The sequence below is a fragment of the Myotis myotis genome, unplaced genomic scaffold (genome assembly GCF_014108235.1).
Source record: "Myotis myotis isolate mMyoMyo1 unplaced genomic scaffold, mMyoMyo1.p scaffold_m19_p_7, whole genome shotgun sequence".
NCBI classification, from domain to species: domain Eukaryota; kingdom Metazoa; phylum Chordata; class Mammalia; order Chiroptera; family Vespertilionidae; genus Myotis; species Myotis myotis.
Genome location: NW_023416379.1, coordinates 40,327,128 through 40,341,798, shown reverse-complemented (window position 1 = coordinate 40,341,798; position 14,671 = coordinate 40,327,128). Strand labels below are relative to the sequence as shown.

Genomic DNA, 14,671 nt, shown 5'->3' with positions numbered 1-14,671 from the left:
CTCCTCGGGATCGGCCTGCGCATACCAGACCACCCTGGCCCCTTAGGAAATGAGTCAACTAATAACAAAGACCTGTCCCTGTAAAAGATGAGTTATGAGTTAACTGGTAACCCAGTTCCCTGTTTTCCGGCCACCTGCGTGTGGTTTTTGCCTTTATAAACCCGTGTTCTGCAATTGCTCGGGGCTCCAGTCAGCAGCACTTCCTTTGTGTTGTTGCCTGCCTGCCTGAGAGCCCCTGCGCTGCGCTTGTAATAAAAATCCTCTTGCTCTTGCATCAAGCCTCGGTCTCTGCGTTTGACTTGGGGTCGTCGCCTCCTCTGCTGGACTCTCCGGGGGTCTTAGGGCCCAACATTTGGGGGCTCGTCCGGGATGAGGCGACCCCCTTCAAGCGCTGGGATCGGTCTTGGAGGTAAGCAGACTCCGGAGTCATTCAGTGTTTGTCTTGTCCTTTGTTCGTTCTTAGTTTCGGTTTTTCAGGAAGACAGGGTGTCGGCTCCGTAAGGAGTCGGCTCCTCTGGTCGTAGGGGCTTCGGCCAGAAAAACTGTCACCCTGGGGGACGCCCCAGGATCGGGCGGTGACCAAGAGGTCTTGGTCACTTCAGGTTCTGGCTGTCCGGCAACGGGCACTCGCGTGTCCGGCCGGACTAGCATTAGGGAGGGATATCATCCCTCAGCGGCCGTTCTGTATCTGGGTAAATTCTTGTGGATCCGGTGTCTTGTCGCGTCATTGTTTGTTCTTTGTTTTTGTCTTTTACTCCTCTTCTCCCATCCAGGTAACATGGGCCACGGAAGCAGCACCCCTCTTTCTCTTACAGTAGCACACTGGACGGACGTCCGGAGTCGGGGACTCAATCTTTCCGTCAGTGTCAAGAAGGGTCCTTGGCAGACTTTCTGTTCATCCGACTGGCCAGCCCTAGGCGTGGGATGGCCAGCGGACGGGACTTTTGACCTGTCTATTATTTTTGCAGTAAAGAATAAGGTGTTCCAATCAGGCCCGGCGGGCCATCCAGACCAGCAGCCGTATATTGTCGTCTGGCAGGACCTGGTCCAGAACCCTCCCTCTTGGCTGAAACCCTGGCTGCCGTCCGGAACCTCCCGGGTTCTCGTGGCCCAGGCTCCTCCCGCCGCAGATCAGACGAAACGTCCCCTGGCAGATTCTCAAGCCGATCTTCTCCTCTTGGACTCTCCACCCCCTTACCCCTCTCCTCTCCAGCCAGAGCCGCCGGGGAGACCGGAGCCTTCAGCACCTCCTCCCGCCCCTCCAACAGAGGGACCGGCCCAGGGAACCCGGAGTCAGAGGAGACATCCCGCGTCTCCAGATTCGACCGTAGCCTGCCCTCTCCGACCATACGGGCCTCCACCCCCCCGCGGAGACGATAATGAAACGGCTCCGCTCCAGCCACTCCAATACTGGCCCTTCTCCTCGGCAGACCTCTATAACTGGAAAACTAACCACCCTCCCTTTTCAGAGGATCCCCAGCGTCTAACGGGGCTGGTTGAGTCCCTTATGTTCTCTCACCAGCCCACTTGGGACGATTGTCAACAGCTTCTTCAGACTCTCTTTACTACAGAGGAAAGGGAGCGGATCCTCTTGGAGGCCCGGAAGAACGCCCCTGGCCCCGACGGCCGGCCGACTCTACTCCCTCATTTGGTGGATGCGGCCTTTCCTCTGGCCAGGCCGGACTGGGACTTCAACACGGCAGAAGGTAGGGAGCACCTGAAGGTCTACCGCCAGACACTAGTGGCCGGCCTCAGAGGGGCAGCTCGGCGCCCCACGAATTTGGCTAAGGTAAGAGAGGTCATACAGGGGCCCACTGAACCGCCTTCTGTTTTTCTCGAGCGATTAATGGAGGCGTTCAGACGGTACACCCCGTTTGACCCCACCTCGGAGGGGCAGAGGGCCTCAGTAGCTATGGCTTTCATAGGGCAGTCAGCATTAGATATTAAGAAAAAGCTGCAGAGACTTGAGGGATTGCAGGACTTTACCCTCCAAGATTTAGTTAAGGAAGCAGAGAAAGTGTACCATAAGAGGGAGACCGAGGAGGAAAAGGAGCAGCGGAAGGAGAGAGAGAGAGAGGAGAAGGAGGAGAAAAAGGAAAAAAGGGAAGAGCAGAGACTAACCCGTATCTTGGCCGCAGCAATAGAAGGGAGTAAGCCACAGGAGAGAGGAAAAGGAAGACAGGCAGGGGCCCTGGGCAACAGGCCACCGTTAAGGAAGAATCAATGTGCTTATTGCAAGGAAGAAGGACATTGGAAGCGGGAGTGCCCAAAGAGACTAGCAAAGAAGGCGCTGGCACTCCAGGAAGATAGTGATTGAAGAAGTCGGGGCTCGGATCCCCTCCCCGAGCCTAGGGTAACTCTTAAGGTGGAGGGGAAGCCTGTTAACTTTCTGATAGACACAGGGGCCCAATATTCAGTTCTTAAGAAACCACTAGGACCAGTCTCCCAGAAGACCTCCTGGGTGATAGGGGCAACGGGAAATGAGCAATATTCCTGGACCACCACCCGGACAGTTGATCTAGGCACGGGAAGAGTGACTCATTCCTTCTTAGTAATACCCGAGTGTCCAGCCCCCCTTCTGGGAAGAGACTTGCTAACTAAAATGGGGGCTCAGATCACTTTCACCCCACGGGGGCCGACCCTGACCCAACATGGAGAGCCAATTACTCTCTTGACACTCCAGCTCGAAGACGAGCATCGGCTGTTTGAGAGTAATGTCCGAAAGGACGAGAGGATAGCGGGATGGTTACAGCAATACCCCAAAGCTTGGGCTGAAACCGCGGGGATGGGCTTAGCTACCGAACGACCCCCCGTGATAGTAGAGCTTAAGTCCACTGCAACCCCGATTGCAGTACGACAGTACCCCATGGCAAAAGAAGCCTGGAGGGGGATCAAGGTTCATGTCCAACGCCTCCTACGCCTTGGAGTCCTCGTTAAGTGCCACTCCCCGTGGAACACCCCACTCCTCCCGGTAAAAAAGCCCGGAACTGATGACTACCGACCGGTGCAGGATTTAAGAGAAGTCAACAAGAGGGTACAGGATATTCATCCCACGGTCCCCAATCCTTACAATCTCTTAAGCTCTATCCCTCCGTCCCATGTGTGGTATTCAGTCCTAGACTTGAAAGATGCCTTCTTCTGCTTGAGACTGCATCCTGCCAGCCAGAATATTTTCGCCTTCGAGTGGAGAGACCCAGATTCGGGAATAACGGGGCAGCTGACTTGGACCCGACTCCCGCAAGGATTCAAAAATTCCCCCACTATCTTCGATGAGGCTCTTCATCAAGACCTGGCTGCTTTCCGTGCTGACCACCCGCAAGTCACCCTTCTCCAGTACGTGGATGACCTTCTCCTCGCCGGAGCTACTAAGGAGGACTGTGAAACAGGTACCGGGGCCTTGCTTTTAGAGCTCTCCCGCCTAGGATACCGGGTCTCGGCCAAGAAGGCCCAGATATGTCAGCGGAGAGTGACCTATTTAGGATACGCACTAGAAGGGGGAAAGAGGTGGCTCACTGAAGCCCGAAAAAGCACAGTCACCCAGATTCCCAGACCACAGACCCCCCGGCAGGTACGCGAGTTCCTGGGAACAGCTGGATTCTGCCGCCTCTGGATTCCAGGTTTTGCAACCCTAGCGGAGCCCCTATACCCGCTGACAAAACAAGGGAACCCCTTCGAGTGGGGGGAGACTCATCAGAAAGCCTTTGACGACATTAAAAAGGCTCTTCTCTCGGCGCCGGCATTGGCCTTACCAGATGTGGCCAAGCCCTTCACTCTGTTCATAGATGAAAGAAAGGGAGTAGCCAGGGGGGTCCTAACTCAAACCTTAGGCCCCTGGAAGAGGCCGGTAGCCTATTTATCCAAGAGACTAGACCCAGTGGCTAGGGGGTGGCCAGGCTGTCTAAGAGCAATTGCAGCTACTGCCCTGCTTGTAAGAGATGCGGACAAACTTACCTTGGGGCAGAAACTAACTGTGGTGGCCCCACACACTCTCGAGAGTGTTATCCGGCAGCCACCGGACCGGTGGCTATCCAACGCCCGGATGACTCACTACCAGAGTCTCCTGCTAAGTGAAGATCGAATCCGCTTCGGGGCTCCGGTAGCTCTCAACCCAGCAACCTTACTACCGGAAGTAAATCCTGAGAGCAAAGAAGTCCTACACTCATGCCGTGACATTCTGGCAGAGGAAACAGGGCCGAGGAGAGACCTCAAAGATTCCCCCTTGCCAGAGCCTCAACTCACCTGGTACACGGATGGAAGCAGCTACCTCTATGAAGGTAAGAGGGTGGCGGGAGCGGCTGTGGTCAGCAAGGACCGGACTATCTGGGCTAGTAGCTTGCCCGAAGGGACTTCGGCCCAGAAGGCTGAATTAATTGCTCTGACACAGGCTCTCAGGCTGGCAGAGAGCAGCCGGGCTAATATTTATACTGACAGTCGTTATGCTTTTGCCACTGCTCATGTGCACGGGGCTATATACCGTCAGAGAGGTCTCCTCACCTCAGCAGGAAAGGAAATTAAAAATAAAAAGGAAATCCTCGACCTCCTAGAAGCCATTCATGCCCCCCAGGAGGTAGCTATCATCCATTGTCCCGGCCACCAGAAAGGGACTTCGGAAACAGCTATAGGAAACAGGAAAGCGGATGCCGAGGCAAGGCAGGCCGCTCTAGGGCCCCGGCTACTCGCCCTCGCTGTTGGCCCCGCAGCACCACAGCCAGAGACCCTCCACTACACCCTAGAGGAGGAAAAAGACCTGCTTAAAAGGCCAGAAAAATACCATAAGGACAAACTAGGAGTGTGGAGAACTGCAGGGGAAAAAATGGTAGTACCAAGGGCGGCAGCCACTGCCTACCTCCAACAACTGCATCGCCTTACCCACCTGGGGGCCAAACACCTCAGCTCCACCAGCCGGGCAACGGGACACTATGTCAAAGGACTCGATCGCCTTTCAGAAGAAGTAGTTAAGCAATGCAAGGCGTGTCAGCTGGTAAATGTACATTCATCCCAGGTCGGGACCGGACACAGGCTCAGGGGAGACCGGCCCGGGAGTTACTGGGAGGTGGATTTTACAGAAGTGAAGCCCGCCCGATACGGTTATAAATATCTTTTAGTTTTCATAGATACCTTCTCAGGTTGGGTAGAAGCCTTCCCTACCAAAAGAGAAACTGCAACTGTGGTCGCCAAGAAGATCTTAGAAGACATCTTTCCACGGTTTGGAATTCCTAAGGTAATTGGATCAGACAACGGTCCAGCTTTTGTTGCCCAGGTAAGTCAGGGAATGGCCAAGATACTAGGGGCGGATTGGAAATTGCATTGTGCTTACAGGCCCCAGAGTTCAGGTCAGGTAGAAAGAATGAATAGAACATTAAAAGAGGCTATGACTAAATTGTCCTTAGAGACTGGCGTGGCAGACTGGACGGTCCTCCTTCCCTTTGCCCTTTTCCGCGCGCGAAACACCCCAGGCCCCTTGGGGGTGACACCGTTCGAGGTTTTGTTTGGGGCCCCTCCGCCCCTAGCCGCTGACCCTTGGTCCGTGCCCACAGACACTCACACCCCTCAATCCCTGCTTGCCAGGCTGAAGGCCCTCGAGACTGTCCAGAAGGAGGTGTGGACTCCCCTGGCCGCCCTCTACCAACCAGGAGAACTGCAAGTCCCCCACCAGTTCCAGGTCGGAGACTTTGTGTACATCAGACGCCATCGGGCCGCTAATCTCGAGCCGAGGTGGAAGGGACCCCACCTGGTATTGCTGACAACCCCAACAGCGGTCAAGGTAGACGGTGTAGCTGCTTGGATCCACGCCTCCCACGTCAAGCGGGCACCCCCATCAGACGACACCGATCATGGATGGACTGTGGAGAAGACAGACAACCCTCTCAAGCTACGGATTTGCCGCCGCCCTCTTCCTGCTGAGCCTGCCGCTGATAAGTAGCAACCCCCATGCCCCAAAGAGACTAACTTGGAGGGTAATGTCCCCCCACACCGGACAGACGGCCTGGTCGGTCACCAATATAGCACCTAAAGGGACATGGTGGCCAGACTTAACGCCAGACCTCTGCGCTATGGCAGCAGGATACAGACTATGGGACCTCCCTGAGAGAACAGTAGAAGAGACTAAAGCAGGTATAGAGACCCGAGCTTACATAGGAAAAGGAAGAGATTTGCAATTTGGAGTTCACTGTAGTTATCTGGGGGCCCGTGAGCGTCTTACGATGACCCAATTCTATGTATGCCCCAAAGACAGGCAGGGACATAGAAAGAATTGTGGATCTGAACGAGAGTATTTCTGTGCAGAATGGGGATGTGAGACAACTGGTACTGGATATTGGATCAGAGGGCCCCCCGAGTGGGACCTCATCCAGGTTCGGAGAAATGAGAGCCAAACCTCCGGACATAGGGGTTGGGTTAACGCCCTGAATATCTCCTTCACCTCAGCTGGGCGGTCATACGACCTAAACAAGTGGCGCTGGGGAGTGACATGGGGGATCCGGCTGTATAAGGACCAACATGATGATGGCCTCCTTTTTAAGATAAGATTAGATGTACAGGATTACAGGCCATCAGTTGCAGTAGGACCCAACACCGTCTTGTCCAGCCGGCAGCTCCCCACGAAAGAAAGGCCTCTTGCCACCACCACCGTGGCAGGAACTAGCCCAGCCTCCAGGGAGGAACAGGCCAACCCCATAGAACTAGAGACAAACTCAGGTCAGAGGCTATTAGGCTTGGTAGAGGGGGCCTTTAGTTCTTTAAACATGTCCAAGTCTAACCTAACTGAGTCTTGCTGGCTCTGCCTAACTACAGGGCCCCCCTACTATGAGGGCATAGCCTTCCAGGGAAACTATACCAACACCACCAGCCATGACCACTGTTCGTGGGGACAGCAGGGGAAGTTGACCCTCACTGAGGTCTCAGGGCAAGGCACATGTATAGGACAAGTGCCAAAGGACCGCCAGCATCTCTGCAAGGAGAACCTGGCATATCCCTCCTCTGCAAGCTATTACTTAGTGCCCCCAACAGGGGGATGGTGGGCCTGTAGTACGGGACTTACTCCATGTTTAGCAGCCCAGGCCTTTAACCGTTCTCAAGATTATTGTATCCTTGTCCAACTAGTCCCCAGGATCATGTATTATCAAGCTAATGCATTTGAAAAAGAATTTGACTCCTATTCTCCTTCCCATCGGGATAAACGGGAACTTGTTTCACTGACCTTGGCTGCTCTCCTAGGTCTAGGGGTCGCGGCAGGAGTAGGAACAGGGACAACAGCCCTCATTAAAGGCCCCACCTATACTGAGGAGCTCAGAGCTGCTATAGATGAAGACCTCAAACATATAGAGCACTCCATAACTAAACTTGAGGAGTCTCTAACCTCTCTGTCTGAAGTAGTCCTACAAAATAGGAGAGGACTAGATCTCCTATTCTTAAAGGAGGGAGGGCTGTGTGCAGCTCTCAGGGAACAATGCTGTTTCTACGCTGATCATTCAGGGGTGATAAAGGATTCCATGTCAAAACTTAGGGAGAGATTAGAAACTCGCAAAAGAGAGCGAGAGGCCAAGCAAGGCTGGTTTGAAAGTTGGTTTAACAGCTCACCGTGGTTCACAACCCTGATATCCTCTCTCGTGGGACCCCTGATCATTTTACTCCTCCTTTTGACATTCGGGCCATGCATAGTAAACCGCTTAATCGCCTTCATCCAGGACCGGATTAGTGCAGTTCAGGTAATGGTCCTCCAACAGCGGTATCAGCCTGTACCCTCAAACGTTAGCCTGTAGTTCCATGATTGGAACTTCCCACAAGAAAAGGGGGGAATGTAAGGCCGCTGAAAAATCCCCCTTCCCCCTAGACCAGCTTTTCCAGTAAGCTCTGGTTAATGTAAAGATTAAAAGAGAACTTCCCCCTCCTGACCTTTCCCGTAAAGCTCTGGCGCCCTGATCTGGTCATAGCATAGTTATCTTATCACTCCTCGGGATCGGCCTGCGCATACCAGACCACCCTGGCCCCTTAGGAAATGAGTCAACTAATAACAAAGACCTGTCCCTGTAAAAGATGAGTTATGAGTTAACTGGTAACCCAGTTCCCTGTTTTCCGGCCACCTGCGTGTGGTTTTTGCCTTTATAAACCCGTGTTCTGCAATTGCTCGGGGCTCCAGTCAGCAGCACTTCCTTTGTGTTGTTGCCTGCCTGCCTGAGAGCCCCTGCGCTGCGCTTGTAATAAAAATCCTCTTGCTCTTGCATCAAGCCTCGGTCTCTGCGTTTGACTTGGGGTCGTCGCCTCCTCTGCTGGACTCTCCGGGGGTCTTAGGGCCCAACAGATCCAGATGGTTTGAGAAGCTCTCCTTCCGCTGAACGCCTGGTGAAGAAAAAATATTTGGTCATTTTCACAGTATTACATCTCCCTTTGAATTTAACTTTTTTTTTTTTTTTAAATCAGCCAACTAGAATTGGTTCTTAATTAGGTGACAATGAAGTTTCTAACACATGTAAGTCAGCTACAAAATCTGATCCAATATAGTAAGAATTGATTGTAGGAGACATCTTTAGTTTATAAGGCCTCTGAAATTAAAATATAATATTTTTAAACTCTGTGGTACAAAAATAAAGGGAAACATTATTGTTCCAGAATCTTGTAGTGACACCATTTCCTTGCTCTTTGTTGAAAAAGGCTTCAGTAGACTATGGCTCCCCTCCCTCACTTCTACCCTTTCAAACTTGATTTCTTTCTGATCAGAAACATCTTAGGAAATTCTACTTTTAAAATATTTCCTGATTTTAAAAAGTCAGCAAGACAAGGTGAAATCTTGAAAATACCACATGGTCCTGGCCAGATCAAACGGTTCTTTTTCTCATAACCTAAGTGTGATAAAGACTTAAGCAGCTGGTCATTTAAATATAGTTTTAAAATATTCATAATTTAACCTGAATAAATGTTATCAAACTTCTAGTACACTGAAAAGCAAAAAGATCAAATTCTCTATAATAATGATCATGTAAATGTGATCATCACTGGTTCTGCACAGTGAAATGAAAGTCAATTAATGATTGATCATTTCTATTGAATATACCACATTAAGACAAATTGTTAATGAGATGTCCAAATATATCCAGTTCTTAATTCTTACGAAAGCATGCCTACTAAGCTCTGTATGTGGTATATTAAAGATTTGTCTTTGCAAATTATCTGTTTCCTAAGTATTGGGAAGAAATGAAAAGTCAACACATTTTCTATAACATTCAACTCCTCCCAGACAAGACAACCACAAACAAGCATGTATTTTAATGCAAGCCATGTTTTGAAATCTCTTTGGTTTTTAGCAAACTTGAACCTCTGTGCAATATAACTTACCATTCTTTAGTAGATCTTTATGGCTATTAAATAAAAGTTTTTAAAAAGTAAATACCAAGAGAGTTGTTACAAAGTGAGATCTGTATCTTCTTGGGAGTCCATATCTGTTTGAGTCTTTGGGCTCACAAGTGCATTTCATTTTATAGTGATAACATCTTTGAAGGGGACACAGGGCTTGATATTATCATCTTTTGAAGAGAAGGGACTAGAATCCCGTGGTTCTGTCACAGATTAAATGTTGTTTCTGGGAAATAGACTGTCTCCTGGATTGCAGTCACATCAACAAGGTTTGGGTTTCTCCCGTCCAAGTAAATAAGAAAACAAATGCTGGCCTTGCAAATACTACTGCTAATTTATCTGCTCCTTTTATGACTATGTAATTCCATCCCTTACCTGCCCTGCTCTATATTTTCACATTACACACTTATAAGCTACTGGGGCATTCTGAGCAGTAAAAGTCTTGTTGAGCAACCTAAGCAAATACTATAAGGGGTAGGGTAAAAGGTGAAAGATAAGGACGTGTTTACAAATAAAAACGCCTCACAAATAATCATAAGATACTGGGATGGCTGGATCATGTTACTTTTCCTGCAAATTCTTTTAATAACAGTATTTTAAAATTTGCACTAAATAACTTCTCCTGGCTGTCAAAATTGTCCGTAAGCTTTGTCGTGTAATCATGGGAAGCCTGAAATTGTGCGCAGGGATTATAATTTTTCAGTTTGTGCTCCTTTTTTAATACTAGGATAATTGCTTAATTGATGGTACAATTTTAATGCTTTCTACACAAAATTAGTTATTTGTTTTTTAAAGTTAATGACATTTCTCAATTGCAGTTGATTAGGAGTCTCATCATATTTGGAAAACCGTTCATTCTTGTCTCCTTAACTGCTTAGAGGTGATGATACTGCATTTAGGACTAAAGGTTCTCTCAGTACTGCTATCGGTGTATTTACAAGCCTTTTTTAATAGAAGTAGGTTGGAGAGGTTGTCCTTAGATAGCTTGTACTCTCCATATTTATAAAAGGGATTTTGAAGTATTTCTTTTACTTTTGCAAATTATAAAGTAATTGGAGGCATTACAGACTACTGGGAAATAATGAAAAGGAGAGACCACTGGGCTTGGCAATCAGTATTAGAGGAGAGCTTCCAGAGTATGTATTGGAAAAAGGAACCAAACCATCCATTTCAGTACCAAATTTTATTGTTGGGTAGTTAAATAGGTTGGTTTCTTGCCCTTCAAAAACGTACTGTTTTTCCACAGAGATTTTTCTCTCAAGATTTTAGCCACATTTGCTCATAACTTTTAAATAGTTCTGTAAACAAAGTTACTTGTGTAAGCCGTGCAAGGCTTTGTACACCAACCAGAATGACTTTCAACAGTGGCCCTAGTAAAATATGTTTTAGGGTTTTCCCTAATGGAATTTTAAATATGGTTCTGTGAATTCTAATACAATCTGCGAATAATACATATATGAACAAAAGCATGTGTGGTAAACATTACCATTGCCGAAGAAAAGTACTTTGTTTCTTTTGACTGGAACACAGTGGTGAGGACCATTGCTTTAAATAAAAGATCACTGGATGTAGTATTTATTCACCTTACAACTGAGAGTTAATGTTTTGTAACTAATTCACTTAGTAAAATGGTACTGGATGCTCAGGCACAATTAAAAAGTAAACTGGTAAGGGTTTAAAAATATCCTGTCCTATCTGGTTTGGCTCAGTGGATAGAGCATCAGCCCAAGGACTGAAGGGTCCTGAGTTCAATTCCCGTCAAGGGCACATAACTCGGTTGCAGGCCTGACCTGTGCAGGGAGGCAACCAATCCATGTGTCTCACATCAATGTTTCCGTCAGGGCAGGCAGGAGGCATCTGATCAATGGTTCTCACTCATCATTGATATTTCTATCTCTCTCTCTCCCTCTCCCTTCCTCCCTGAAAAAAACATACATGCTTTTTAAAGAAGATATGTTTTTATTCCAAAATAGGAATAACGACATGTACAAGGGGATGATTTCATAAACGTTGACCTAAATCTGTTATACTCACGGGCTTTTTATTTCCTAGGGGAGAAAGGGTTGGCATCCATTCTTTGGCATCGTCTTGTAAAATAACGTCTTCTTGACCTGTTACATTTTTTAAAAAGAGTTTAGAAATATTCTATTAGAAAGCTGTGTGCTCTGATCAGTTTCTATTTTTCCTCATATATGTAATTATAAAGTGTAAGAAGTTACAATATATGAATTTTAAGTATTTTTATTATAAACTTAGTTTGCATCTGGTTGTAGTTACCTAACAAGTTTGTTATTACAGATTAATATTGCTGCCTCTCACAGCATTTCACACTTGAAATATCTGTGAATTGTATTTTGAATCCATCAAACTGGAAGTTTGAGGCTAAATAGTAATATTTTTTTATTAAAAGGGTACTTTAAATATGAGAAGAGACATACTTGAAAAAAACTTTTTAGAATACTTTATATTTGATAATATTTTCTGCCCTAAACATAAATTAATCTAAAAGATGAAACAGCCTAATCTAAAAGATGGCTGATGTGGCTCAGTAGCTGAGCATTGAAACAGCAATCAAATGGTCACAGGTTAGATTCCCAGTTAGGGCACATGCCTGGGTTGCAGGCTCAATCCCTGGTGGGGGACATGCAAGATGCAGCTCTGATGGTTGTTTCTATCTCTCTATCCCTCTCTCTTCCTCCTTCTCTAAAAATTAATAAAAACCTACCTATTTTTTTTAAAAAAAAAATAAAGGATGAAACATAATTTTGTTGATAAGAGGTTTAGACTGTTAATAAACCCGTGCATCAAATGGGTATACTGAGTAGTCTCCTTCTGTACCTTTGAAAGTTAAATTTACATTATTTAGATCAGGGGTCCTCAAATTAGCCACATGCAAATACAAATATTGTATTTGTTCCCGTTTTGTTTTTTTACTTCAAAATAAGATATGTGCAGTGTGCATAGGAATTTGTTCATAGTTTTTTTTAAAACTATAGTCCGGCCCTCCAACTGTCTGAGGGACAGTGAACTGGCCCCCTGTTTAAAAAGTTTGAGGACCCCTGATTTAGATTCTTACCTCTCCAGGATTTCTGGTCTCTATCTATTGGTGAGTCAGATTCAAGGAAGCTAGTCTACATGGTTTAAAATTAAATGATGTTAATTCCAAAATTTTCTCAGCACTTTTTTCCTTCTTCTCACATCTTTCCTTTGTCATCCACAGGAAACTTTATCAGTGATGACTCTGCCTCTGCTAGGCTGGTATCATCCATCTTCCCTCAGTGGGTAATGACAAATCGATCTGGCTAGGGTTTTATATTGGGATTTAAAAATATATACACACGTACTCTTTCATCCAAATTTAGAAAATACATTGTGATTGATTAGTACAAAACTTGTATACAAAAGCGACGCATAAGCTATCCTGCTCCTGGCACGTTTCAGGTTAGTGATTAGATGAGAGACCTGGACCTTGGAACCAGAGAGAATTGGTGTCCCAAGTACAAAGCAGACCCAGTACCCTCCCAAACGCTTCTCCGTTCCGAACTTTCTCCTTCTGATCTTTCTCCCCAGCTCTGCTCATCGAAACTGTCTGCTCTTAATGGTCCCAAGTGGAGTTGATTCGTAGGGAATCTTTTTGTTCAGTCAGTGGCAGCCCTTCTATGGGCTTCCTTACACAGGTGTGGGTACTTCGGTGCACTTGTCTTGTATTCAGTCCTCGGGGATTTGAGTGCCATTGTGTGATGGGCTCAAGTGTACCAAGGCAGGCCTTCCGATCTCCGGCCCTCAGTGCTGTGGCCCTGGCTCAGGGCCTTGAGTACAATAGAAATAGACTTGGACCCCATGTCTGCCAACAAGCTTATGTGACCTTTGGAATTAACTGCAGTGCCTTGGTTTCCTTATCAGTTAAATATGGGGTACTGAGGTGAAATGATATTTGAAAAAAAAATCCAGCTTTAATCCTAGAGTTTCAGAGTGTTACGTCATATTTTAAGGTAGGGTAAAATACGGAAATTTCCTTACTTACTAGGGTTTTTGTTTTAGTAAATATTTTGACTATAACAAAAAGTAGAGAGAATAATATAACCATCTATCAACAGTGTACTTATCTCTATGTGCCTATCTCCAAGACACTTTAAAGTCATCATTGCTTCCACTTTTACAAATACACACATTTTTATTTTAAAACCTGTGTACTCTTTTCATCTCCTTTTCTTCTCTTGTTAACCAAGGTTATTCCCATCCATGGTTTTAGACTTACATTTGTATGTATCCGTAGTGTTGTTTTGTCTATCCTTGTACCACTACAGTGAAGAAAATTATTGTAAGGCTTGATATCTGGCAGGGTGAGGTCCTGAATTGTGTTCTTCAAAATTGTCTTAATTTCTCTTGATGTTTTGCTCATCCATATGGATTTTAGGGCTAGTGCATATACTTTTTACAAAAGTGGAAAAGCAGATTATAAAATTTTTTGGACGCTAATACCCACAGATAACTTTTTGTGTAATTTCAAGCTGGGCATACTTCTTGTTTTTTTCCTAGTTTTTCTTTTTAAAAAATGTTATTTGCTTATTTAATATATTCTCTTTAATTTTTGGATCTTCATTGAAGTACATTATGTAGTTGATATTAACCTAACTTCAAATCTGCTGATTAATTCAGCTGTTGAGAATTTTGGCACAAGAACAGATTTACAAAGGTTAATTTAGCTTTTTAAAAACCAAAGTTTGACTAAGCTGAAGAGTGTTTGGTTGCAAAAAAAAAAAAAAAATGAGGGTTTTTGTTTTCTTAAGTAGCATTTGAATTGAGATGTAGAGGTAAGGCCAGGTAATCACTTTTTTTTCTCCTTTTGTCCTTAAGTAGAGATAGAACAATGGGTGTTATTTGAGAGCTGCCCTTGTAACCTTTGCTGCTCTTAAAATGCCTTCAGGTCATCACACGTTTCTTAGTGGTGTTTTAATTTTTTAATTTAATGTTTAACTTCAGAGAGAATTGCTGAGAAACATTTATCTTGTTGAGCTGCAGGGAAATAGATAATTGTGTCTGTTGGTGACAATAAGTGATTTCATAACATGCTTATTTTGGGGAGTGATTAAAATAGAATTGACAAAGTTTTATTTAATTGGACGTTTACTTTGAATCATTTCACCCTTAAGGCATCTAGCAGAGTAAATTAATTTTAATACCAAAAAGCAGAAAAATGTCTAGGGCTTTGATTTTTAAATTGTGTTCTACTTTATACAACCTTAGAAAGTACTTATATTATTCTTATCAATTATGAATTTACATCATAGTTGTTTCATAAATACTTTGTGGTATTTTTTTT

General features: G+C 45.7%; 1 protein-coding gene across 1 annotated transcript; it reads left to right on the top strand.

Annotated features, from left to right (window-relative positions):
* Positions 1-778: 778 nt before the first annotated feature.
* On the top strand, positions 779-5,875 carry LOC118660800 (the record flags this gene model as incomplete). The annotated part of the gene is given in 1 exon segment (XM_036318446.1): positions 779-5,875. A coding segment is annotated over 1 exon segment (5,097 nt), but the record flags the coding sequence as incomplete, so codon positions are not given.
* Between the last annotated feature and the right edge of the window lie 8,796 nt (positions 5,876-14,671).